Source organism: Chiloscyllium plagiosum, unplaced genomic scaffold (assembly GCF_037043375.1).
Source record: "Chiloscyllium plagiosum isolate Xiang-an unplaced genomic scaffold, Cpla_swu_hap1 HiC_scaffold_27, whole genome shotgun sequence".
NCBI classification, from domain to species: Eukaryota; Metazoa; Chordata; class Chondrichthyes; order Orectolobiformes; family Hemiscylliidae; genus Chiloscyllium; species Chiloscyllium plagiosum.
Window position 1 is genome coordinate 7,127,120 of NW_028270165.1, and position 24,037 is coordinate 7,151,156.

At 45.8% G+C, this 24,037-nt stretch overlaps 3 protein-coding genes across 12 annotated transcripts in view; 1 reads left to right on the forward strand and 2 right to left on the reverse strand.

Annotated features, from left to right (window-relative positions):
• Positions 1-24,037, forward strand: part of LOC148142977 (uncharacterized) — a 425,985-nt gene that overhangs the window by 304,807 nt on the left and 97,141 nt on the right. For 2 of the 9 annotated variants that reach the window (XM_087973947.1, XM_087973948.1), the window contains exons 1-2: positions 8,272-8,403; positions 21,639-22,967. In XM_087973947.1, the coding sequence (XP_087830073.1) occupies positions 22,022-22,967 (946 nt within the window). In that variant the 5' untranslated portion in view covers positions 8,272-8,403; positions 21,639-22,021. Of the gene's footprint in view, positions 1-6,853; positions 6,874-8,271; positions 8,466-8,509; positions 8,530-8,660; positions 8,681-21,638; positions 23,004-24,037 lie in introns of those variants that run through there. The other 7 variants (XM_087973942.1, XM_087973943.1, XM_087973944.1 and 4 more) reach the window with 6 other exon arrangements.
• Positions 1-24,037, reverse strand: part of LOC148142982 (uncharacterized) — a 146,389-nt gene that overhangs the window by 75,284 nt on the left and 47,068 nt on the right. The window lies entirely within an intron of this gene.
• The window catches only part of LOC148142983 (uncharacterized), a 112,785-nt gene that overhangs the window by 22,170 nt on the left and 66,578 nt on the right, over positions 1-24,037 (reverse strand). Inside the window, exons 1-2 of one of the 2 annotated variants that reach the window (XM_087973969.1) lie at positions 21,247-21,560; positions 5,902-5,958 (exon numbers count right to left, since the gene is read on the reverse strand). The exons of the other annotated variant lie outside the window; for it this stretch is intronic. The gene's annotated coding sequence lies outside the window, so the exon portion shown is untranslated. Of the gene's footprint in view, positions 1-5,901; positions 5,959-21,246; positions 21,561-24,037 lie in introns of those variants that run through there. 2 annotated transcript variants of the gene reach the window in all.

Here is a 24,037-nt window from a genome sequence, read left to right on the forward strand (position 1 = left end):
CAGAAATGAGGTGTATTGTTTAAATGGTGATATATTGGGAAGTGGAGAAAGTGAGGACTGCAAATGCTGGAGATCAGAGTCAAAATGTGTGTGGCGCTGGAAAAGCACAGCAGGTCAGACAGCATCCAAGGAGTAGGAAAGTTGACGTTTCAAATACGAGCCCTTCATCAGGAATGAAGTGTGGATGTGCAAAGAGGCCTCCGCGTCCTCCTGCACCAGTCTCTGCCAGTTGTCAGACAGGTGCAGCAAGCATTCAGCAAGGCAAGTGGTATATGAGCAAGAGGAATTGAATTTAGAAGTGGGGGTGTCTTCCTGCAGTTAGGGGGTCATTGAATATATTCAAGGCTGAGTTCATATCACTTTTGAACAACAGAAGTGGATGGTTCTTGGGGAAGGCAAGAAAATAGTTTTAAGGCTAGTACAGAACAGTGACAGTCATACAGCATAGAAACACACCCTTCTATCCATGCTGACTATATTCACAAATTAAATTAATCCAACCTGCCTGTGTTTGGCCCATGTCCTTCCGAACCTTTCCTGTTCATGTACTTATCAAAATGTATTTTAAACATTGTAACTGTACCTGCATCCACCACTTCCTCTGGACATTCATTCCACACACAAACCACTCTTTTTTTTTTAAATAAAGTGCTCCTCATGTCTTTAGACTCGTTCTACTCTCACTTTAAACATTTGCTCCCTAATCTTGAAATGACACCTGCCAATCACTTCACCTATACCCCTCATGATTTTTGAATAATTTTTAAATCTCTCTAAGGACACCTCTTAACCTCCGATGCTCCAGTGAAAAAAGTCCCAGCCTCTGCATCTCGATGTAGGGAGATCCATATCCATTTGTGATCTGTTCAATGCTGGTGCAGGCTTAAAAGACCAAATGGCCGACTCCTGCTCCCAATTCTGTGTCCTGGACAGCAAGAGACTATAAGACATCGGAGCAGAAAGTAGGCTATTCAGCCCATCGGGTCTGCTCATACCATTCAATCGTGGCTGATCAGTTTCTGGGTGCCATTCTGCTGCTTTCTCCCTGTCACCCTCGATCCCCTCAATACTCAAGAACCTAGCTATCTAAGTCTAAATATCCTCAGTGACCTGGCCTCTGCAGTTTTCTATGCCAATGAATTCCATAGATTCACCACTCTGACTGAAGAGGTTTCTCCTTATCTCCATTCCAAAAAGTCTTCCCTTTTCTCTAAAGCTGTGCCCTCGGGTCTTAGTTTCTCCTATCAATGGAAACATCTTCCCAACATCCACTCTGTCTAGGCTGTCCAGTATTCTGTATGTTTCAATTAGATCTCCCCTGAGTATGGCCCTGCTAATCAGCATGAACCAGATACTTCAGGATGAGGTACAGCAGGGGATTAGGTTCATCAAATTGAAAATTGAGGGAGAGTGTGTGGGATGGAGATCTTCAGCTTCTAAGGAATAAGAGTTCACTATAAATTATAATTGATTGGATAGGCTGATAGGCTAAGGAGGGGCAGATGGAGTTGAACTTGGGGAAATGTGATGTGTTGCATTTTGGTCAAGCAATGCAGGCAGGACTTACACAGGGGGAGTGTTGCAGAAGAAAGAGACCTTGGAGTGCATGTTCATAGTTCCTTGTAAGTGGAGTCGCAGGTAGACAGGATAGTGAAGATGATGTTTGGTATGCTTTTCTCTATTGGTCAGAGCATTGAGTGAAGGAGTTGGGAGGTCATATTGTGGCTGCACAGGACATTGGTTAGGCCACTTTTGGAATATTGTGTGTAATTCTGATCTCCATCCTATGGAAGGATGTTGTGAAACTTGAAAGGGTTTGGAAAAGGTTTATAAGGCTGGTGTCAGAGTTGGAGGGTATGAGCGAGAGGGAGAGGCTGAATAGGCTGGGGCTGTTTTCCCTTGGTGTCGGAGGCTGAGGGGTGACATCATAGAAGTTTAGAAGGGGCATGGATAAAGGTGAATAGTCAAGGTCTTTTCCTCTGAGTAGGGGAGTCCAAAACTAGAAGGCAGTGGTTTGAGCTGTCTGAATCAGATCCCCTCTGTCTTCTAAACTCAAGGGTATACAAGCCCAGTCGCTTCAGTCTTTCAGTGTAAGGTAATCCCCCCCATTCCAGGAATTGACCTCGTGAACCTAAGCTGCACTCCCTCAATAGCCAGAATGTCTTTCCTCAAATTTGGAGACCAGAACTGCACACAGTACTCCAGTTGTGGTCTCTCCAGGGCCCTGTACAGCTACAGAAGCACCTCTTTGCTTCTATACTCAATTCCTCTTGTTATGAAGGCCAGCATGCTATTAGCCTTCTTCACTACCTACTGTACCTGCATGCTTGCCTTCATTGACTGGTGTACAAGAACACCCAGATCTCTCTGTACTGCCCCTTTACCTAAATTGATTCCATTGAGGTAGTAATCTGCCTTCCTGTTCTTGCCACCAAAGTGGATAACCATACATTTATCCACATTAAACTGCATCTGCCATGCATGTGTCCACTCACCTAACTTGTCCAGGTCACCCTGTAATCTCCTAACATCCTCATCACATTTCACCCTGCCACCCAGCTTTGTATCATCAGCAAATTTGCTAATGTTATTGCTGATACCATCTTCTATATCATTAACATATATTGTAAAAAGCTGCGGTCCCAGCACGGATCCCTGCAGTACCCCACTGGTCACTGCCTGCCATTCCGAAATGGAGCCGTTTATCACTACACTTTGTTTCCTATCAGCCAACCAATTTTCAATCCAATGTAGTACTTTGCCCCCAATACCATGCGCCCTAATTTTACTCACTAACATCCTGTGTGGGACTTTATCAGAAGCTTTCTGAAAGTCCAGGTACAGTACATCTACTGGATCTCCCTCGTCCATCTTCAAAGTTACATCCTCAAAAAATTCAAGAAGATTAGTCAAGCATGATTTCCCCTTCATAAATCCATGCTGACTCTGTCCTATCCTGTTACTACTATCCAGATGTGCCGTAATTTAATCCTTTATAATAGACTCCAGCATCATTCCCACCACTGAGGTCAGACTAACTGGTCTATAATTTCCTGCTTTCTCTCTCCCACCTTTCTTAAAAAGTGGTATAACATTAGCCACCCTCCAATCCTCAGGAACCGACCACGAATCTATCGAACTCTGGAAAATAATCACCACCGCATCCACGATTTCCCGAGCCACCTCCATCAGTACCTGGGATGCAGACCATCAGGCCCCGGAGACTTATCAACCTTCAGACCTAACAGTCTCTCCAACACCAAATCCTGGCAAATATAAATTCCCTTAAGTTCAGGTCCTTCAGCCACTGTTACCTCAGGGAGAATGCTTGTGTCTTCCCCAGTGAACACAGATCTGAAGTACCCATTTAATTCCTCTGCCATCTTTGTTCCCTGTAATATATTCCCCTGTTTCTGTCTTCAAGGGCCCAATTTTAGTCCTAACCATTTTTTGCCTTGCACATACCTAAAAAAGCTTTTACTATCCTCCTTTATATTATTGGCCAATTTACCTTCGTACCTCATTTTTCCTCTGCATATTTCCTTCTTAGTAATCCTCTGTTGCTCTTTAAAAGCTTCCCAGTCCTCAGTTTTCCCACTTATCTTTGCTATGTTATACTTTTTCTCTTTTAACTTTATATGTTTCTTAACTTCTCTCGTCAGCCACAGCCACCCAATGCCGCCTCCTGGGATCTTTCTTCCTTTTAGGAATGAACTGATCCTGCAACTTCTGCATTATATGCAGAAATATCTGCCATTGTTCCTCCACGGTCATCCCTGCTAAGGTATTGCACCATTGAACTTTGGCCAGCTCCTCCCTCATAGCTCCATAGTCCCCTTTATTCAACAGAAGTACTGTCACTTCTGACTGTACCCTCTCCCTCTCAAATTGCAGATTTAAGCTTAATGTATTATGGTCACTACTTCCCAATGGCTCCTTCACTTCGAGGTCTCTGACCAATTCTGGTTCGTTACACAATACCAGATCCAGAATTGCCTTCTCCCTGGTCGGCTCCAGCACCAGCTGCTCTAAGAATCCATCTCTGAGGCACTCCACAAAGTCTTTTTCTTGAGGTCCAATACCATTCTGTTTCTCCCAGTCTACCTGCATGTTAAAATCCCCCATCACAACTGTAGTAACATCTTTAAGACAGGTCAATTTCAGCACCTGATTCAACTTACATCCGACATCCAGACTACTGTTTGGGGGCCTGTAGATGATTCCCAAGAGGGTTTTTTTACCCTTAGTATTTCGCAGCTCTATCCACACTGACTCTACATCCCCTGACTCTAGGTCCCCCCGCGCAAGGGACTGAATATCCTCCCTTACTAACAAGGCCACCCCACCCCCTCTGCCTGCCGGTCTGTCCTTACGATAGCACATGTAGCCTTGAATATTCATTTCCCAGGCCCTGTCCACTTGAAGCCACGTCTCAGTTATCCCCACAATATCGTATCTGCCAATTTCCAAAAGAGCCTCAAGCTCATCCATCTTATGTCTAATGCTTCGTGCATTCATGTATAGTATTTTTAATTTGTTACTGCTCTCACCCTTCCCATCAACCCCTATTTCACTCAACCTTACAGCATGATCCCTTTCCGAGTTTTCTGCCTCATTGGTAGTTGTCTTTCTTGACTTCTCTTGTTCTAACTTTCCCTTCAATTTCCTTTTTAAACATCTAGTTTGTTCTCCCCCCCCCCCCCGCTACTTCGTTTAAATGTAGCGGTGCTGCAGTAGAAAACCTGCCTGCCAGAATGCTGGTCCCTAACCTATTAAGGTGCAAACCGTCTCTCTTGTAGAATTTATGTTTACCACAAAATATACCCCAGTGATCCAAGAACTTAAATCCTTGCTTCCTGCACCAGTTCCCCAACCACACGTTCAAGTCCATTATCTCCCTGTTTCTGGCCACACCAGCACGAGGAACTGGAAGCAAACCGGAGATAATCACTTTGGACGTCCTGCTTTTCAGCCTTCTTCCTAGTTCTCCGAAGTCCCGCTGTAGTATGTTCCTCCTCTTCTTCCCGACATCATTTGTGCCGACATGTACCACCACCTCTGGCTCTTCACCCTCGTCCTTGAGGATTTCCTGCACTCTGTCCGCGATGTCTTTCACCCTGGCACCAGGAAGGCAACACACCATCCTTAAATCCCATCTGCTGCCACAAAAACCCCGGTCAGTTCCTCTCACGATGGAGTCCCCTATTACCACGGCTCTGTGCGATGTCCGACTCTTCCGCTCTGCCTCTGTGCCAACTTTTGATTGACAGACCTGGCTGCCTTGCGAACTGGCAGTGTCATCAGTCTCTACTGTTTCCAAAAGCTTCAACTTGTTCCTGACAGGTACTTCTCCCGGGGTCTCTTGCACCTGTCTCCTCTCTGCCTTCCTCATCGTCTGCTCTCTTCTGGTATGGTCAGTGTAATAACCTCACTGAAGGTCTTATCCAGAAAGATCTCGTTCTCTCGGATGAACCTAAGGTCCTCGAGTTCTTTCATCAGCGCTGCAATATGCTCGGTCAATAGCTGAATATGCACACACTTTCCACACATATACGAGCCAGACACACCAGAGTCGTTGCCCTCCCACATCAAGCACGTAGCGCACTGAACCAGCTGGGCAGTCATGTCTTCACCCTCTTCAACTGTGGTGTAATCACTTCACTCAAACTTCTTGTCAAAGATTCCTGAGCTGAAGCCTCACTCTTCGATCCAAACTTCCTTAGACCCTCTTTTTGTGGCAAGTCTGAGGACCTGGGGTTAGAACTCACCCACTCTAATAGCAATCACTTACCTTCCCGACCGGCTTTGCGCTCCGCCTGAACTTCCGCCCAGCTCCTGCCGCTCTCTGCTGTGAAAAGACCGTTGGCGTCGAGGTAAGTTCTTTATATAGCAATCACTTACCTTCCCGACCGGCTTTTCGCTCCGCCTGAACTTCCGCCCAGCTCCCGCCGCTCTCTGCTGTGAAAAGAAAAGGGTTTTGGTTAACTGATGGAAATATTTTCCACTTGTCCAACAATCCAATATCAGCTGTTTCAGTCATTGAGATGGTTTTGATTCATCTACTAAATACTCTTATTAGACAATATTCATGACAATGTATGCGAGGTGATACTATATATGCAAGTTGTAGACAAGTAAAAAAGGCCGACCAGGCAAGGAAGTGCTTAACAAACACAGGGCATCCCTCTTCGAGTATGCATCTTGTTTGTTTACAAATTAAACGCGCTTCAGATCTTTTCCTAGCTGCTTTCCGAAAATCTGGGTACCACCAGGTTTGAGTATGTTAACAATAATGTACATCATCAACTGAAATAGGCAGCAGCAAAGAATGAACACAAACCAGTCCAGCAGGGGTCAACCACATTTTGGTTTGAGTATTGAGGGATTACCCTTTTTGAGGCCCCTGTGATATCAGTACCATACCCAGGCTAATGTGCATTGAAACCAGATTATGAAGTGTTAACTTTTCTGCAAACTTCTGCCTGTGTGTGTCTCTCTGTAACATTTTCCAACTTTCTTCATATCTCAGTTTGTCAGTTCTTGTTTATTCCTTCCTTCCTTCCAAGGCTAATGAAGCACACGCTTTCCAGAACAGTCCAAATTAGGGAGTTGAGCCTCGTAAAGATTAGATTAGATTAGATTACTTACAGTGTGGAAACAGGCCCTTTGGCCCAACAAGTCCACACCGCCCCGCCGAAGCGCAACCCACCCATTCCCCTACATTTACCCCTTACCTAACGCTACGGGCAATTTAGCATGGCCAATTCACCTGACCTGCACATCTTTGGACTGTGGGAGGAAACCGGAGCACCCAGAGGAAACCCACGCAGATACGGGGAGAACGTGCAAACTCCACACAGTCAGTCGCTTGAGGTGGGAATTGAACCCGGGTCTCTGGCTCTGTGAGGCAGTAGTGCTAACCACTGTGCCACCGTGCCGCCCACAAATCCTAGCTATGACACATAGCTGCCTAACCAAGTATGCAGACTCTCAATATCTGTCAGCCGTTCCATTTGCAACTCGAACACTCTTTTCAAAGTAAGTTGTTCGTGTCTCTGCATGAGTCCACAACCCGGTGAAATACAACGGAGTCTTTAATGGTTGCCCAATGTGTCCTGTGCCAAATTCATTCAAGTCTAGATGTCCTGAAGCGAACAATTATACTTCAGATTTCTACGACCCAATTAAAACTAATGTTGGGCACTCTAATGGATCGGGGGCATTTTACATAAATAATTATTCCCTCCGGTGTGGAAACGGGCCCTGCAGTCCAAAAAGTCCACACCGATGCTGCGAAGAGCAACTCACACAGACCCATTCCCCTACATTCACCCCTGACGAATGCACCTAACACTATGGGGCAATTAAGCATGGTAAATTCACCTAACCTGCACATCTTTGGACTGTGGGAGGAAATCCGCTCAGACACTGGGAGAATGTGCAAATGCCACACAGACAGTTGCCCGAAACGGGAATTGACCCAAATCACTCCAAAAGTTACTGCTTCCAAAAATAGACAAATTATTTTCCCTGGGATCGGGGAGTCCAGAACGAGAGGGCATAGGTTTAGGGTGAGAGGGGAAAGATATAAAAGAGACCTAAGGGGCAACTTTTTCACGCAGAGGGTAGTACATGTATGGAATGAGCTGCCAGAGGATGTGGTGGAGGCTGGTACAATTGCAACATTTAAGAGGCATTTGGATGGGTATATGAATAGGAAGGGTTTGCAGGGATATGGGCCGGGTGCTGGCAGGTGGGACTGGATTGGGTTGGGATATCTGGTCAGCATGGACAGGTTGGACCGAAGGGTCTGTTTCCATGCTGTACATCTCTATAACATTCCAAAAGTTACTGCTTCCAAAGAAGCCTGTTGGACTCCAACCTGCAGTTGTGTAATTTTAACCTTTATCCAGGTTAAAGTGGATTAGCCATGCTAAATTCCCCATAGTGCCCAGGGATGTGCAGGTTAGGGTGGATTAGCTATGCTAAATTAGGCATAATGTGCATGACTCAGGGTGAAATGTCGAGCAGTGCGGATAGGGGTGGGTGAGTGACCCTTGGGAGGGTCGGGTCGGTGAGGCCGAGAGGCTTGTTTCCACACTCTGGGAATTGTCTGAAGGAGGAGTTTAGGGAAAGTGTTGTCCTCCCCCTGCTGCAGGGCAGCGCATGCGCAGTGCGGTGGCCCACTGACGGTCTCGCCCTGTCCTCTATCCGTCACTATTCTCGCCCCGCCCCTGGTTCCTTTATTGACGTCACAAGGCGGAAGTCGCACTGTCAAAGTGAGTCTCCCTCCCTCTGGGCAACTCTTCATCCTGGGAGGGAGGGAGAGATGGGAGGAGGGGAAATTGGTCACTTGTAGCAACTGGAGTGAATCCAGGGAGGGAGCAGACTCCGCAAACTCCGGTATGTGTCTTAATTATCCGGATGAGGAGGAATTGAAGAATCGACGTTGGGATGGCGGAGGGGTAGATAGCTTTTCTGTTTTTATGTTTAAAATGCACCCGATTCCCACCACTAACTGTAACAGGTGTAAGTACAGCACATGCAATATTCCTCATTGCAGCTTCAAGCCGGTTTTGCACCCTCTGTTCTTCCTCCACCTTGGCTCCAGCACATTCAGCTTCCTTCCCTCATTCCCATCCCCCCGCCCTGATGTTCCAAGCTGACCCTCAAAAGATCGGTTTGTGTCTCCATTCTTTTTTGTGGGTTTTAAAAACTTTCCCAATCCTCTAATTATAAGAGTTGGGAAGTTATGTTGTAGCTGCACCAGACATTGGTTAGGCCACTTTTGGAATGTTGTGTGCAGTTCTGGTCTCTCTGCTAGAGGAAAGATGTTGTGAAACTTGAAAGGGTTCAGACAAGATTGACAAGGATGTTGTCAGGGTTTGAGCTGAACAGTCTGGGGCTGTTTAGTCTCGAGCGCCAGAGGCTGAGGGGTGACCCTACAAACTTTTATAAAATCAGGAGGGGCATGGATAGGGTAAATAGACAAGATCTTTTCCCTGGATGGGTCATAGGTTCAGGGTGAGAGTGAGATTTAAAAGGGGCAACTCCTATATTCAGCAGTTGGTGCATGCAAGGAATGAGCTGCCAGAGGAAGTGGTGATGGCTGGTACAATTACAACATTTGAAAGGCATTTGAATAGGGTAGGGATGGGTAATTGAATAGGAAGGGATAGAGGGACATGGGCCAAGTGCTGGCAAATGGGACTATATTGATTTAGGATATCTGGTCGGCATGAACAAGTTGGACTGAAGGGACTGTTTCTGTGCTGTACATTTGTGATTCTGGCTTGCCACTAATGTTTGCCATGTCTGTATGCTCAGTTTCTCTCTGCTGTTAGTGTAAATGCCATTGTTAGAAACAAAACTCACTTATAAATCTGCCGGAGACAAAGCCGTGGACAATTTATTACAAACTTGCAAGTCCGGGCACCCCGCTAGCCTGGCAAAGAATGCAAAGTTATGCAATCATTTTTATACAGTTTGTGTGTTGCAGGCTCACACCCCTTTCCCTATTCTTACCCTATCATAATCATTTATTTCATTTCATTCCCTTATTTGGACTAACCTTAAGATAATTACTTCACTTGTTTTTCTCTTTCCTTATCTCTGTACCAGGCTGCCCTTGGATGACTGCATTCTTTGTCTTGTTACTATAAGCTTTATTGTGAAAATGCCCTTCCTTCTTCTTTTTGTGGTCAGCTACAACACTCCATAGTTATTTCCGAGCTTAAAACGATTTTCTTTAAAACTACTTCTTTAAAAGACTCCTATATTCATTAAAGTCTTAGCCTTAAGTATACTACATGCTACAAGAATTCCATGACCGTTTGTATAATGTCTCACCCCTCCCCATCTACAGAAATTACACTCCACTAGCTCTTAGAACAACTACCTTTCTATATCGCCTGCAGCAAACTACATTTCTTATTTTCCACACCATGATGTCTCATTTTGCTCCCCACGTCCTGTCAATAGGTACACCTGGAAATGACTCTGTCAATCACACAAGCAATTGTCTATTCTTTGATACGGCTGGGTCGGTAGACTCTGATCAGCCCAGAAGGATGAGTACTCCTAGACCGCCAAAAGAATCCGCCGACTTTTACAGAGTTTGCAGAGAGCTTGTGTACATTGTTTATAGTCAGACATGCAGCATGATCACATATTAACAACCAATCAGATCCCACAAAGTCCTTGTCCACTTTTGACTTAGCCTATCATAATTTCTTGAAAACAACCTGTTCTTGGAATTGTATTTGTCCCCTCTGGTGATTAGGGCTAAGCTGTTACTTCTGCAATTAATGGTTAGGTTCACATTGTTACTTCTGCATTTGCAATTTTCTTCACCGGATTTACGTCAGTCTATGGTTTCATATTTGTTCTGAGTCATGAGTATCTGCCTGACTCAGTTCCAACCGAGTTAGCCAAGCAGAAACCATTTTGTCCTACCTCCCAGATGCCCACACCCTCATTCCTCCCTTTGATCGCACCACGATAATGGAAAGGGAAGGCTAATCCAAACAAATCTATAATACAATCCCAATAAGGTGATCATCCCTTTCTTATTTCTCAGTTCCACCCAAATAACTTCCCTGGATGTATTTCCAGGAATATCCTCCCTTAGCACAGCTGCAATGCTATCCCTTATCAAAAATGCCACTCCCCCTCCTCTTTTGCCTCCCTTTCTATCCTTCCTATGGCATTTGTATCCTGGAACATTAAGCTGCCATCCCTGAGCCATGTTTCAGTAATTGCTATGATATCCCAGTCCCATGTTCCTAACCATACCCTGAGTTCATCTGCCTTCCCTGTTAGGCCCCTTGCATTGAAATAAATGCGTTTAATTTATTAGTCCTACCTTGTCCCTGCCTGCCCTGACTGTTTGACTCACTTCTGTTCTCAACTGTACCCGTCTCAGTTCGATCTCTTTCCTCACTATCTCCCTGGGTCCCACCCCTCCACCTTACTAGTTTAAATCCTCCCAAGCAGTTCTCGCAAATTACCCTGCCAGTATATTAGTCCCCTTCCAATTTAGGTGCAATCCATCCTCCTTGTACAGGTCACTTCTACCCCAAAAGAGATTCCAATGATCCAAAAATGTGACTCCTTCTCCCATACACCAGCTCCTCAGCCATGCATTCATCTGCTCTATCCTCCTATTTCTGCCCTCACTAGCTCGTAGCACTGGGAGTAATCCAGATATTACCACCCTTGAGGACCTCCTTTTGAAAATTCTACCTAACTCTCTCTCTAATCTCCCTTCAAAGTCTCAACCATTTCCCTTCCAATGTCGTTGGTTCCAATGTGGACAATGACCTCCTGCTGGCCCTCCTCCCCCGTGAGAATATTCTGCACCCTCTCTGAGACATCCTTGATCCTGGCACCAGGGAAGCAACACACCATTCTGCTTTTTCTCTGCTGGCCACAGAAACGTCTGTCTGTACCTCGGACTACAGAATCCCCTAACACAATTGATCTCTTGGAAGCCGACGTACCCCTCGTTGCATTAGAGCCAGTCTCAATACCAGAAACTTGGCTGTTTGTGCTACGTTCCCCTGAGAATCCATCACCCTCTACATTTTCCAAAACAGCAAAACTGTTTGAAATGGGTATATCCACAAAAGACTCCAAACAGGTATGCTGTTTTGGAAAATGTAGGGGGTGATGGATTCTCAGGGGAACGTAGCAATGCAAGAGGACTAACAGGGAAGGCAGATGAACTCAGGGCATGGTTAGGAACATGGGACTGGGATATCATAGCAATTACGGAAACATGGCTCAGGGGACTGGCAGCTTAATGTTCCAGGATACAAATGCTACAGGAAGGATAGAAAGGGAGGCAAATGAGGGGGGGGAATAGCATTTTTGATAAGGGATAGCATTACAGCTGTGCTAAGGGAGGATATTCTTGGAAATATATCCAGGGAAGCTATTTGGGTAGAACTGAGACATAAGAAAGGGATGATCACCTTATTGGGATTATATTATAGACCCCCCTCAATAGTCAGAGGGAAATTGAGAAACAAACTTGTAAGGAGATCTCAGCTATCTGTAAGAATAATAGGGTGGTTATGGTAGGGGATTTTAACTTTCCAAACATCAACTGGGGCTGCCATAGTGTTAAAGGTTTAGATGGAGAGGAATTTCTTAAGTGTGTACAAGACAATTTTCTGATTCAGTATGTGGATGTACCTACTAGAGAAGGTGCAAAACTTGACCTACTCTTGGGAAATAAGGCAGGGCAGGTGACTGAGGTGTCAGTGGGGGAGCACTTTGGGGCCAGTGACCATTATTCTATTCGTTTTAAAATAGTGATGGAAAAGGATAGACCAGATCTAAAAGTTAAAGTTCTAAATTGGAGAAAGGCCAATTTTGACGGTATTCAGCAAGACCTTTCAAAAGCTGATTGGAGGCAGATGTTTGCAGGTAAAGGGACAGCTGGAAAATGGGAAGTCTTCAGAAATGAGATAACAAAAATCCAGAGAAAGTATATTCCTGTCAGGGTGAAAGGCAAAGCTGGTAACTATAAGGAATGCTGGATGACTAAAGAAATTGAGGGTTTGGTTAAGAAAAAGAAGGAAGCATATGTCAGGTATAGACAGGATAGATGGAGTGAATCCTTAGAAAAGTATAAAGAAAGTAGGAGTATACTTAAGAGGGAAATCAGGACGGCAAAACGGGGACATGAGAGAGCTTTGGCAAATAGAATTAAGGAGAATCCAAAGGGGTTTTGCAAATATATTAAGGACAAAAGGGTAACTAGGGAGAGAATAGGGCCCCTCAAAGATCAGCAAGGCGGCCTTTGTGTGGAGCCACAGAAAATGGGGGAGATACTAAATGAATATTTTGCATCAGTATTTACTGTGGAAAAGGATATGGAAGATATAGATTGTAGGAAAATAGATGGTGACATCTTGCAAAATGTCCAGGTTACAGAGGAGGAAGTGCTGGATGTCTTGAAACGGTTAAAGGTGGATAAATCCCCAGGATCTGATCAGGTGTACCCGAGAACTCTGTGGGAAGCTAGAGAAGTGATGGCTGGGCCTCTTGCTGAGATAATTGTATCATTGATAGTCACAGGTGAGGTGCCGGAAGACTGGAGGTTGGCAAACGTGGTGCCACTGTTTAAGAAGGGTGGTAAGGATAAACCAGGGAACTATAGACCAGTGAGCCTGAGCTCGGTGGTGGGCAAGTTGTTGGAGGGAATCCTGAGGGACAGGATGTACATGTATTTGGAAAGGCAAGGACTGATTCGGGATAGTCAACATGGCTTTGTGCATGGGAAATCATGTCTTACATGAAGAAGTAACAAAGAAGATTGATGAGGGCAGAGCAGTAGATATGATGTATATGGACTTCAGTAAGGCGTTCGACAAGGTTCCCCATGGGAGACTGTTTAGCAAGGTTAGATCTCATTGAATACAGGGAGAACTAGCCATTTGGATACAGAACTGGCTGAAAGGTAGAAGACCGTGGGTGGTGGTGGAGGGTTGTTTTTCAGACTGGAGGCCTGTGACCAGTGGAGTGCCACAAGGATCGGTGCTGGGCCCTCCTACTTTTTGTCATTTACATAAATGATTTGGATGCAAGCATTAGAGGTACAGTTAGTAAGTTTGCAGATGACACCAAAATTGGAGGTGTCATGGACAGCGAAGAGGGTTACCTCAGATTACAACAGGATCTTGACCAGATGGGCCAATGGGCTGAGAAGTGGCAGATGGAGTTTAATTCCGATAAATGCAAGGTGTGCATTTTGGGAAAGCAAATCTTAGCAGGACTTATACACTTAATGGTAAGGTCCTAGGGAGTGCTGCTGAACAAAGAGACCTTGGAGTGCAGGTTCATAGCTCCTTGAAAGTGGAGTCGCAGGTAGTTAGGATAGTTTGGTATGCTTTCCTTTATTGGTCAAAGTATTGAGTACAGGAGTTGGGAGGTCATGTTGCGGCTGTACAGAACATTGGTTAGGCCACTGTTGGAATATTGCGTACAATTCTGGTCTCCTTCCTATCGGAAGGATGTTGTGAAACTTGAAAGGGTTCAGAAAAGATTTACAAGGATGTTGCCAGGGTTGGAGGATCTGAGCTGCAGGGAGAGGCTGAACAGGCTGGGGCTGTTTTCCCTGGAGCTGAGTCGGAGGCTGAGGCGTGACCTTATAGGGGTTTATAAAATTATGAGGGGCATGGATAGGATAAATAGACAAAGTCTTTTCCCTGGGGTTGGGGAGTCCAGAACTAGAGGGCATAGGTTTAGCGTGAGAGGGGAAAGATATAAAATAGACCTAAGGGGCAACCTTTTCACACAGAGGGTAGTACGTATATGGAATGAGCTGCCAGAGAATGTGGTGGAGGCTGGTGCAATTGCAACATTTAAGAGGCATTTGGATGGGTACATGAATAGGAAGGGTTTGGAGGGATATGGGCCGGCTGCTGGCAGGTGGGACTAGATTGGGTTGGGATATCTGGTCGGCATGGACAGGTTGGACCGAAGGGTCTGTTTCCATGCTGTACATCTCTGTGACTCTAAATGCCCTTCAAGGTGGACCAGCCATCAACATCCTGTAGAGTGGCACCACCATCTTTGCAGCTCATCTGATCATATTTATCATGGCCATCAACATGTGTGTGAGCCATGGGATTGCAAAAGGAGCATCTTCTGGGGCAAATCTATATCACTAAGGGACCTCATAAGCCTAGCAATTAAATACCTAACAATACCGACAAACAGAAGAAAATTATTCTGACATACATAGCTAAATTGATAAGCCAATTGTACCAAAAGCCCGATCCCCATTTTCCCCAACTGGTACCTTCAAGGAATACCTGGATCTCGTCTTGTATCTTAGTAATAGTGCGATCAGGAATGCCCATAATGCATTTATCTTGGACAATGGTGCAGACCTCACCTTCCTGGGCGAGTATATAGTCTAAGGCATACCGATTCTGCATAGAGTAAAAATGCAGATCTGATAATCCCAGTTTAAGCCTCTTTAGTCTTATTCCCGAGAATAGTCAGGCTGTAACAGAGAGAATTGTGGTTCTTTTGACTTATCACCCCAGCCGATCCTTCCAGCCCCCCGGTACTCGGTGGGGGGGACGAGGTGGAGAAGGAGTGTTTGACCTTGAGCTATTTAAAAAGCAGCTACATTTTCTCTGCCTTTTTGCTGAAGGGATCTGAAGCTGTAACAAAGTTGGATCGCAATAAAGGTTACCTGTACTTACTGCTGGGCTCAGACTCTCAGTTGAGCTGCAAAGCGTTTTATTTTAAAGCTGTTCATTTGTTTCTGCCTCCTGCACTAAGTTTCGAATGTTGTGTATCAGATGTAAATTTTTCAGGAGTGCAGAGTTTGTCATTTCATCGCATTGTAAAGTTTACTGGCAGCACCGGGAGCTGTGTGCTGTGTTCAGTAGAAATAATGTGGAGGAGCCGGTGTTGGACTCGGGTGGGTAAAATTAAAAATCACGCAATACAAGGTTATAGTCCAACAGGTTTATTTGGAAATACTAGCTTTCGGAGCGCTGCTCCTTCGTCAGGTGGTTGTGGAGAATAAGATCATGATCACAATTTATATCCAAAGGAGTCTAGTGTCACAGAGATGTGATACATTAAACAATTCTAGATTTAAATCTTTTAGAATAGATTTCTGCTCTTTGGTTTGTTAATCCCAGAACGTGTTTTAAATAGCATTCTCAAGAATGTAATTTAAATGCAGAGCTTTTCTAACAATGTCAAGTCTGACTCGACATTGGGACCCAGACAGAATTCACAACTTTGTTAGAAAAGTTCTGCATTGAAATGAAATGTATCACCACCACCCACGGTGCCCCTGTGCATTCTCGCCTGCCACCCACTGTGCCCCCAATCCACTGCCCTCCATGATCCACAGCATTGTGTCCATTCCATCTCTCGCCCAACACCTCCATTCTCTCTGTCATGCCACCCTCTGCACCCTTGTCCATTTTCTCTCTCTTGTCCCCCTCCCTCAGCTCACCCCCGTCCATTGTCTTTCCCTGCTGTGTGCCCCTCCTCCAGCCCTCTTTGATCGCTGTGTATCAAGCTGATGAAGAGAGAGAATGGATGCTGGGAGACAGGAGGGGCCAGAAATAGGTTATATTTAAAATTGAGAACAGGTAAAATTATACATTCAGAAACATTATTAAAGTCTGAAAGCATGTTCAATTTTTTAAGAGCTGCTGGAATCTTTCTGAAACTTGCACTGAAATATGTGCAGTTAGGCCACAGCCCAGGATAGGCTGGAAGGGTGAATGGCCTGTTCCTAGTCTTGTGATATTGGTTCTGACGATGCAGAAATAGTCATAGCGTTGTATAGCATGGAAACAAACCCTTCAGTCCACGCCGACCAGATATCCTAAATTAACCTAGTGACCCATTCGCCAGAATTTGACCCATGTCCCTCTTAAACCCTTCCTATTCATATCCCCATCGAGATGCCTTTTAAATGTTGTAATTGTACCAGCCTCCTCCACTTCCTCTGGCAGCTTATTCCATACACGCACCATCCTCTGCTTGATAAGGTTCCCCCAACCCCCACCTTCCCTCTCTCCCTCCCAAGATGAAGAGTTGCCCAGAGGGAGGAGGTTTCACTCTGAAACTCAGAAGATCATTTCCACACAGTGACATCAACAATGGAGCAAGAGGTTGGGGCGAGGTGTCTGGGTAATGTGCTGGGGAAGGGGCAGGGCCAAGCTGAAGGCGGGCCCCCACACTGCACCTGCTGCACATGGCTGGCCGGATGGTCCGCGCTGCCTTGCAGAGTTTGCAAAACTCCCTTCCCTTCAGAGAATCCTCACATTGTGGAAGCAGGTCCCTCTGCCCAACGGGTCCACACTGACTCACCGAAGGGTAACTCACCGACACCCGTTTCCCCTTTCCCGATTGCTCGACATTTACCCCCAACTAATACACCGAACTGGGCAGTATGGGTAATTTAGCGCAGCCAATCCACCCTAACCTGCACATCCCGGGGTACTATGGGTCATTTAGCATGGTCAATACACCCTTCACCTGGACTAAGTTAAAAAGCATACAACACCGGGTTAGAGTTAAGCAGGTTTATTTGGAAGGGCTCCTATTTGGAGCGCTGCTCCTTCATCAGATGGTTGTGGAGAATAAGGTCATAAGGCACAGAATTTATGGAAAAATATTATAGAGTCCTGCCACTGAAATGATATCTTGACAAACCTGGATTGTTGAGTCTTTCATCTTTTAGAATGGGTTACAGGTATCATTAATGTAAATCTCAGAACTTCCTGTAAGGCACCTTCGAGAAAACATAAGGCTTTATAACAAAATGTGACATCTTAGCTCAGACAATTCATTAAAAGAGTGAGGTCAGAGTCTGTGTGTATCCCAATCTTGAGTCAGACTGGTTCTATTTCCAAAATGCCAGAAGTTTCTCCTTGCCTCCATTCCCTTTACTCTGAGGCTGTGCCCACTAGTTCTAGTCTCTCGAGTCAATGGAAACTTTTTCCCAACTTCCATTCTTTCCAGGCCATTCCGTATTCATTACATTTCAGTTAGAACCCCGCTGCTTGTGGGCCGATTAACCAGTGTCAACTGCATCCTTCAGGATGAGTTACAGCAGGGATTAGGTTCAGCAAACTGAGAATGGAGGGAGAGTGTGTGGGATAGAGATTTTCAACTTCTAAGGAATAAGCAAGGAAAGAGAGTTCACTATAAATTAGAACTGATCAGGTGGGCTGATTGGCCAAAGTGTGGTAGATGGAGTTTAAATCAGAGAAATGTGTGGTTTGCATTTTGGTCAAGCAATCCAGGCAGGACTGACACCGTTAAGGGGAGTGTTGCAGAACAAAGAGACCTTGGAGTGCAGGTTCATAGTTCCTTGAAAGTGGAGACAGGATAGTGAAGGAGGCATTTGGTATGCTTTCCATTATTGGTCAGTGCATTGAGTATAGGAGTTGGGAGGTCATGTTGTGGCTGTGTAGGACATTGGTTAGTCCACGTGTGGAAGACTGCATTCATTTCTGGTCATCCTTTTACAGGAAAGATGTTGTGAAACTTTGAAAGGTGTCGGAAAAGATTTACAAGGCTGCTGTCAGAGTTGGAGGGTTCGAGCTACAGGGAGAGGCTCATTCAGCTGGGGATATTTTCCTGAGAGCATTGGAGGCTGAGGGCTGACCTTATAGACGTTCATAAGGGGCATGGATAGGGTGAATATCCAAGGTCTTTTCCCCAAGGTAGGAGAGTCCAAAACTAGAAGGCATATGTTTGAGGTGAGTGGGAATTTTTAAAGGCATCTGGATGGGTACATGACTAGGAAGGGTTTAGAGGGATATGGGCCACATGCAGGCAAATTGGAAGTAGATTAATTTAGGATATCTGTTTGGCCGGACAAGTTGGACCAAAGGGTCTGTTTCCGTGCTGTATTACTCAAATCTTTGGTGAAAGCAGAAGTGTGATTGTGAAGGCTGGAGTTTCAGAGCAGCTTTCAAAGATGCTTTGCCCTTAATGGGAGCAGAAGTTACAATGAAACCCTGCATTTGAGAGACAGCAACTGAGTGAGTGAGTACATCCAGGATTTTGGTGGAAAGTGGGAATTCATTGCATGGTGTGGATGAAGCTCAACTTATTGAGTCATTTCTGCTGGTGAGTGAAACCAAGTCTCAAGATTAGGAGTAGATTCAGGACAGAGATGAGGAGGAACTGTTTTTGCTGGAGTTTAGTGAATCTATGGAATTCTCTGCCCAAGGAAGCAGTAGAGGCAGCTTCGTTAAGTATGTTCAAGACACAGTTGGATGGGTTTTTGCAATGATAGGGGAATTAAGGGTAGTTGGGACAATGCAGGGAGGGGAGGATCTGAGACAATGGATAGATCAGCCATGATCTTAATGAATGGCAGAGCAGACTGGATATGAAACTACAACCCTGCATTTCCCATGGCTAACCCACCTAACCTCGACATTATGGGCAATTTAGCATGAACAATCCAAAACAAGGCCAGTGAGCAGTGTAGTGATGTGGGAAATGAATTTTAGAGAATGATAGGGACAAGAAGAGTAAATATACCAGCAATCAAAACTGGGTTCTAAAGATCACAAAAATTGAAACCAGAAACGGTATTTGAATGTGTGCTGCATTGTAACAAAAGTGAATGAGTTGACTGCACACATTGAAGAGAATAATTGTGATCCGAGACTCCTTACAGAGATATGGCTTCAGGATGACAAGGATTGGATCCTGAATATCGAGGGTTTGGTCAAATGGGAAGCGAGGTAAAGGTAGAGGGTTGGTGCTGCTAATGAAAGCACTGATCACAGGGTGTCAGCTCGGATTTCAGGTCCTGATTTCTTGGTCCTGTGCTGATCTCCCTGTTCCCACAGCGTAAGATGTTGTTCTGATCTCCGCTTTGCTGGATTTCTGCTGAAGCTTTGTCCCCCCCTTTTTTTTTTCACTTTCCGGAACAATAAAGCATTCAGCCAATCAAGCCTCAACCCACAATCTCCCAGCCTGTCAACCATCCAGACACATAGTGTAATCATAGCAGGGAATCACATGAAAAATGAAACCAAATTTGAAACAAATGGGTGCTCGTGTTTAATGTTTGTTCATTCAGAAATGGGGGTCTCCCAGGATTCTGATTCTGTCCTACTTGAGGAATTCTCTCTCTCTTACATCTATCTATGAGAACCCAGCTATGATTTACAACAATATTTACACCAACAGAAGTAAGGCACCTGTTCTCAAATAGACATGGAAATAGACATTTTATCTCTCATGTGTGCACACACACAAGTCCACAGGAGTGAATGTATATTTGCAGAATTATATTTGCAGAGCTGAGCAGAAATGTCACTTTGTTATTAAAATTATATGGAGAAGGTGCCTTCCAGGAAGACTGGGGTGTGCATATTAATGATACCTGCAACCCATTTGAAAAGATGAAAGACTTAACAATCCAGGTTTGTTAAATGTATCATTTCAGTGGTAGGACACTGTCATGTTTTTCTATAAATTCTGTGTCTTATGATCTTATTCTCCACAATCACCTGATGAAGGAACAGCGTTCCAAAAGCTAGAGCTTCTAAATAAACCTGTTGGGCTATAACATGGTATTGTGATTTTTAACTTTGTCTAGGTTAGGGGGGATTGGCTATGCTAAGTTATCCATTGTACCCAGGGACGTGCAGATTAGGTGTGATAGTCAGGGAGTAGAGCAACAGGTCTAGGGGAATGGGTGTGGGTGGGTTACCCTTCGAGGGTTGGTTTGGACTCGTTGGGCTGAGTGGCCTGCTTCCACGCTGTGAGGATTCTGTGAAGGGAAGGGATTCCTGCAAACTGTGCACCTTGCCCTGACCCTTTTGTTTCGTCCCTTCCCCCTCCCCCTCCCTCACCCATTGGCGTCACAACACGGAAGTGGCCCTGTCAGTTTGAGTGAAACTCCCTCTCTTTGGGCAACTCTTTATCCTGGGAGGGACAGAGAGGGGAGGGGGGAAATCTATTCACTTGTGGCAATTGGAGTGAATCCAGGGAGGGAGCAGACGCTGCAAACTCAGGTATGTGTCTTAATTACCCGGGTGAGGAGGGACAGAAGGATGGGGAGGGGCTGTTTTCCCCATTGCGCCACAGCCTGAGAGGTGACATTATAGACTTTTATAAAATCATGAGCATGGATAGGGTAAATACACAAGGTCTTTCCCTTGGGATGGGGGAGTCCTGAACTGGAGGGTCATTGGTTCAGGGTGAGGGCAGTGGGGAAATGTAAAAGAGACCTCAGGGGCAACTTTTTCATGAAGAGGGTGATGTGTATATGCAATGAGCTGCCAGAGGAAGTGGTGGGGGCTGGTACAATTCCTGCAGTTAAAAGGCATCTGGATGGGCGTATGAATAGATAGGGATCAGATGGAGAGTGGCCAAGTGGTGGCAAATGCGACTGGAGTCAGAGATGTACAGCACAGAAACAGACCCTTCGATCCAACTCGTCTTTGCTGACAAGATAGCCAACCCAATTTAGTCCCAGCTGCCGGCACCCGGCCTATATAGGGGCCAAGTGATGGCAAACGTGACTAGATTAATTTAGGATATCTGGGCAGGTTGGGCCAAAGAGTCTGTTTCTGTGCTGTGTGACTCTAATTGTCTTCAGTGAAAGCAGAAGTGTGGTTGTGAAGGCTGGACTTTCAGAGTATGTTTTGCCCTGACTGGGAGCAGAAGCGTTTGACTGAAGTGTATTGGTGTTAATGCCTTGATGTCTCATTTTGCTCTCACCTTCTCGGGATCATTAACCATTTTGTGTCTGGTCCTTCCTCAAGAAGCTGCATTGCAGGTTCGCCCTGAATTGACACTTTTTTTGCTTCCCAAAATCAGATCTGCTCACTCTCAGCAAGATCCCAGGGTTGTGAAAGATATTAACTTTCAGGTGGAGTATCCAAAATTCAGAGAGATGTCAGTCTTGATGTTTTTGCTCATCTGCCCCTGTAAGATCCTGAATCAGCAACTTCAGGGGAATTAGTTAGATCAGAGGGGGAGAGAGAGTGGGATGGTGCTTTCAATTTTGTGGAATAACAAAAGACAAGAATATTCCACAGAAAGTAGAATTGCTTGTTCAGAATTTCTACCCTGCACTGACAATGATGACTTTTGTAATCTCTTTTTAACAGTGTATTTGAAGATAGAAGTTTCAAAATCGACGCGTGAAGTCCTTATGCCCGAAACGTTGACTCTCCTGCTCCTTGGATGCTGCCTGACCTGCTGCGCTTTTCCAGTACCACACATTTCGACACTGACTCTCCAGCGTCTGCAGTCCTCACTTTGACGTCAATGTCTGACAGTCACTCAATCCATCGGGACCGGAAACAATTTTCAACTGAGTCTGTGAGAAGGAGCAAAGCGTTTTGGTTCCTGTTTGAGTACGTTTTCAGCATCAGTGGGACTGGATGAGAAACCCTACTGTTGCAGCGCATTGAGTGTGGGGTGTGTAGCAGCAGGAATTGACGGCAGGGAGGGACTGGAAACGTGTTTGTGTGCAGCTGAAGCTTCGGCCATGGAGAAACCCGAGGAATCCTGCCCCGTGGAGAAATGGTGGAAGTGTAGTGATGGCAGGAAAGGCTTCTGTTTCCCGTCTGCCCTGCAGATTTATCGGCGCATCCACACAGGGGAGAGACCATTCTCCTGCCCAGAGTGCGGGAAGGGCTTTGCACAGGCCTCTGCCCTGCTTAGGCACCAGCGGGCCCACACCGGGGAGAGGCCATTCCCCTGTCCCGAGTGCGGGAAGGCCTTCAGCAATTGCTCCGACCTGCTGAGGCACCAGCGGATCCACACAGGGGAGAGACCATTCCCCTGCCCCGAGTGCGGGAAGGCCTTCAGCAATTGCTCTGACCTGCTGACCCACCGGCGGGTCCACACGGGGGAGAGGCCCTTCAGCTGCCCCAAGTGTGGGAAGGCCTTCAGCAATTCCTCCAACCTGCTGAGGCACCGGCAGGTCCACACCAGGGAGAGGCCTTTCAGCTGCCCTGAGTGTGGGAAGGCCTTCAGCGATTCCTACCACCTGCTGAGGCACCAGCAGATCCACACGGCGGAGAGGCCCTTCAGCTGCCCCGACTGTGGGAAGGCCTTCAGCAATTCTTCAACCCTGCTGAAGCACCGGCGGGTCCACACGGGGGAGAGACCATTCCCCTGCCCCGAGTGCGGGAAGGCCTTCAGCGATTCCTCCCACCTGCTGACCCACCAGCAGATTCACACGGGGGAGAGGCCGTTCTCCTGCCTCGAGTGTGGGAAGAGATTTACTCAGGCCTCCAACCTGCTGACCCACTGGCGGGTCCACATGGGGGAGCGGCCGTTCAACTGCCCCGAGTGCGGAAAGGACTTTACTCGCTCCTCCCATCTCCGGAGGCACCAGCGAGTTCACATACCATTGCAGGGGGGATTGAAGGAGCGACGGCCGAGTGCCATTATCGACTGGACTGTCAACCCAGTTCCAGAGATCCCAGGTTTGAATCCCACTGCAGCAGATGGCGCTATACAGGGTATGGGTTGAAATTGCTGAGTGAGTCAATACTTCCTCCAGGTTAAGGCTGTACCAAGGATCCAATTACAAAGGGACAACTCAGTGGTGACCAATAGTAAAGAAAGTGGTTGGGGGTGGGGTGGGGAGTGTGCGCGCTTTGACTTTGAGCTGTTTAAAAAGCTACTTTTTCTCGGCCTTTTTGCTGAGGGGATCTGAAGCTGTAATAAAGTTGGGTCGCAATAAAGGTTGCCTGAGCTTGCTGCTGGGCTCAGACTCTCATTGAAAGCTTTGAGCGGCAAGGGGTTTTTGTTTTCAAGCTGTCATTTCTTTCAGCCTCCTGCACTAACCTTCCAATGTCGCGTATCAGATGGAGTCGTGAATGAGCAGCCAGTATCGTGAGAACTTGTCAATTTTTCAGGAGTGCAGAGTGTGTAATTTTATCGGCGTTGTAAAGTTTCCTGGCAGCATCAGGAGGTGTGGGCTGTGTTCACGAGAAATTATGTGGAGGAGCCGATGTTGGACTGGGCTGGATAAAGTTAAAAATCACACAACACCAGGTTATAGTCCAACAGGTTTATTTGGAAGCATGAGCTTTTGGAGCACTGCTCCTTCATCGGGTAACTGTGGAACAGGATCATAAGACACAGATTTTATAGCAAAAGATCACAGTGTCATGCAACTGAAATGACATATTGAACAAACCAAGATTGCTGTTAAGTCTTTCACCTTATAGAATGAGTTGCAGGTTTCAGTTCATTAATCTGTAAATCCCAGAACTACTATTAATTCACATTCTCGAGATGACTTAAGGTTTTTTTTAAAATAAGTGACATCTCAGCCCAGACAATGCATTAAAAGTGTGAGGTTCGAGTCTGTCAGTATCCCAATCTTGAAACTAAAACCAGTCTAATTCAAAGTAGGAATTTATAAAATATTACACTGACTGCCTGCAGTTTGTGCACTTTTTGAGCAAAGTAGAAATATCTGCAACCCATTCTGAAAGTTGAAAGGCTTAACAATCCAGGTTTGTTCAATATATCATTTCAGTGGCAA